Below are 3,157 nucleotides of genomic sequence, written 5' to 3' on the forward strand. Positions count from 1 at the left end.
GTGGGTAACTCCTCTTGGCTGCCACCCCTCGGGCATGGGGTCCTCCCGGCTTCTGCCCCTGACCTCGGATGTAGGGTAGCTCCTCTCGGCCGCGCTCTGTGCGCTGCGTGATGGTAGACATTGCTAAAACAAGGTGCTGGTTCTGTCAATAGATAGTTCTGTCAATAAATCTGGAGTTAACCCAAAGTATGCTGAGAGTTTACTGATAAGATACAGTAAACAGATAATTTAAATGAGCCATCCAACATCAAATAAGACTTTAATACTTTGTAATACTTGAAAAGTCTGCTGGCAGATACCAAAATACAAACAGAACCATAAACAGCTCATACATTTTAATTTTAATAAATGTGACTTTCGCAGGGAAGCTATTTTTTGTCTCATGTGTATACACCAAACGATGTCCGTACAGTGATTGAATATGCCCGATTACGAGGGATTCGCATCCTGCCAGAATTTGATAGCCCTGGACATACGGCATCTTGGGGAAAAGGTAAGGAGTGTGTTTTATGAGTTGCTAAAAGTGAACACGTGTACTCCTGCATCTCATGACTTGGTGTTTGCTCATTTCGTTCTTGTGATTTGCACAAAGGTAGCACTATTGATGGTTGTAATTCAATAACTACTATATGTCTATTGTGAGCAGGTCACTGTATCTAGGCATTGCCTAAAGTATAAACACAAGGGATAAAAGAAAACAAGAAATGATTACAACAAGTAGAATGTGAAAAGTAAGTTAAACAGTTACATGAGTGAAGTAACACCTAAAATGTTCTTGAGAGATCAAAGAATATATTCTTGTTTCCGGTAGAAGGACAGGCATTTAGCTGGAGGACAGCACAGGAGAGAGCAGTATGTGCTGTGCTGTGCTTAGCCTCTCAGTCGTGCCCCACTCTTTGTGACCCCATGGACTGTAGCCCCCAGGCTCCTCTGCCCATGGGGACTCTCCAGGCAAGAATACTGGAGTGGGTTGCCATGCTGTTCTCCAGGGGATCTTCCCAACGCCTGGATGAACCCATGTCTCCCGTATTGCAGGTGAATTCTTTACCATCTGAGCAACCAGGAAAGCCCATGAATACTGGCGTGGGTAGCCTGTCCCTTCTCCAGGGGATCTTTCCCACCCAGGAATCGAGCTGGGGTCTCCTGCATTGCAGGCGGATTCTTTACTACTGAGTGCTTAAGAACTGCTTTTGGAGCTAGACTGCCTGGGATTTGAGTCCTATTTCTGACACTTACGGGCTTCCATGGTGGCTCAGATGGTAAAGAATCTGCCTGCAATGCAGGAGACCCAGGTTTTATCCCTGGGAGGTGAAGATCCCTTGGAGAAGAGCATGGCAACCCACTCCAGTATTCTTGCCTGGAGAATTCCATGGACAGAGGAGTCAGGCAGGCTGTAGTCCATGGGTCGCCAAGAGTCGGACATAGCTGAGCGAATATTACTTTCACTTTTCACTTTCTGGCATTTATAAACTGAGTGACCCTGGGCAAGTTATAGAACATCTCATTCTCAGACTTCCCATCTCTAAAATGGTGTATTAATAATAGCCATCATATCATGTTTTTTGAAGATTAAAAAATGAATATAAAGCATATAGCACTGCACCTAGCATTTATGATTGTTCAGTAAAAGTTATTAGAATAGACCTGGAGAATAGTGGGAAATGAGTCTGCAAAAGTAGCATGGTAGGCCTTGGGTGAGGAGTTTGCGCTTCATCAGGACACATGGAGGCCAGTGAAAGCTGCAGAGTAGAAGAGGGACATGGAGAGAGCCTCAGTGTAGGGAGCCCTACGTGAAAGTGACAGATTGGAAGTGAAGGTCCGAGAGCAGAATGCTGATAACAGGGATGGCAAAGAATGTATGGAACTGAGAGACATTCTGGAAATACAATCCATAGAACTTGGCAACTGACTGACTCCAGCAAGAGAGGGACGAGAGACTTGGTGGGATGGTGACTGGCTTACCAGAATGTGAAAACTGGGAAGCTACCAAGGGAGTTTGGGGGAGAGAATTTAGTTTCTGTTAGATTGTATTTTTTATTTTATTTATCTTGGGCCATGCTGGGTCTTGGTGCCGCACAGGCTTTTCTCTAGTTGCAGTGAGCGGGGGCTACTCACTGGTTGTGGCAGGTGGGCTCGGAAGTTGCGGTGCATGGGCTTAGTTTCTCCGCATATGGGATCTTCCCAGACCAGGGATCGAACCTGTGTCTCCTGCATTGGCAGGCAGATTCTCTACCTCTGACCCACTGAGGAAGCCCTGTTGGATTATATTTGAAGGGAAGCTAATTGTGTTCAACAGGGAATTTGAAATACGGTTTGAAACTTGAGGAAAAGGATTGGGGCAAGCTGAAGATTTGGGAGCCTTTCATATTTGAGATGGGGCTTCCCTTGTAGCTCAGTTGGTAAAGAATCTGCCTACAGTGAAGGAGACCGAGGTTCGATTCCCTGGTCGGGAAGGTCCCCTGGAGAAGGAAATGGCAACCGGCTCCAGTATTCTTGCCTGGAGAATCCCATGGACAGAGGAGCCTGGCGGGCTACAGTCCATGGGTTGCAACAGTCAGACACAACTTAGTGACTAAACCACCAGCCACCAGTATTTGAGATAGTATCTGAAACGGGTAAAATCTCAGAGAGGCTGATGGAAACGGAAGCATGGTGGCACAGGGGCAGTATTCAGGAATTAGTTCTCCCTTTTCTTTTCTGAAGAAATTACCAAAGTAACTCTGAGTAAACATGCTTATCTTTTTCTGTATAACATATATCTTCAACAAAATAAAGTAGTATAATCATGTGCAAAGCCTTGTCTTTGTGACTGAACTACTACTTCAGAAAAGATTCTCCGTGTTTCCTTCTAGGCCAGGAAGACCTCCTGACTCCATGTTATCATGCGAGAGAGCCATCTGGGACTTTTGGACCTATAAACCCTATACTGAATTCAACTTACAGCTTCCTGTCTAAACTTTTCAAAGAAATTAGTACTGTGTTTCCAGATGAATTCATTCATCTGGGAGGAGATGAAGTAAATTTTAATTGTTGGTATGAAAATCTGTTAACTGCCCCCCTCCTCCACTTTTCTAAAACCTTTTATCTTTGAAGTAGGTGTAGAGGTGTCCCTGGGAAAAGGGAAGACTTGGGGGAACATCTCTGAGAGGTGTTAACC

The 3,157-nt window shown here is 45.0% G+C and overlaps 1 protein-coding gene across 1 annotated transcript in view; it reads left to right on the top strand.

The window, feature by feature from the left end:
* LOC104998398 (beta-hexosaminidase subunit beta-like) overlaps positions 1-3,157 on the top strand; it is a 36,302-nt gene that overhangs the window by 26,612 nt on the left and 6,533 nt on the right. Inside the window, exons 7-8 of the mRNA XM_010853536.1 lie at positions 364-493; positions 2,853-3,033. Of these exons, the coding sequence (XP_010851838.1) occupies positions 364-493; positions 2,853-3,033 (311 nt within the window). The remainder of the gene's footprint in view (positions 1-363; positions 494-2,852; positions 3,034-3,157) is intronic.

This window comes from Bison bison, unplaced genomic scaffold (genome assembly GCF_000754665.1).
Source record: "Bison bison bison isolate TAMUID 2011002044 unplaced genomic scaffold, Bison_UMD1.0 scf7180017864329, whole genome shotgun sequence".
NCBI classification, from domain to species: domain Eukaryota; kingdom Metazoa; phylum Chordata; class Mammalia; order Artiodactyla; family Bovidae; genus Bison; species Bison bison.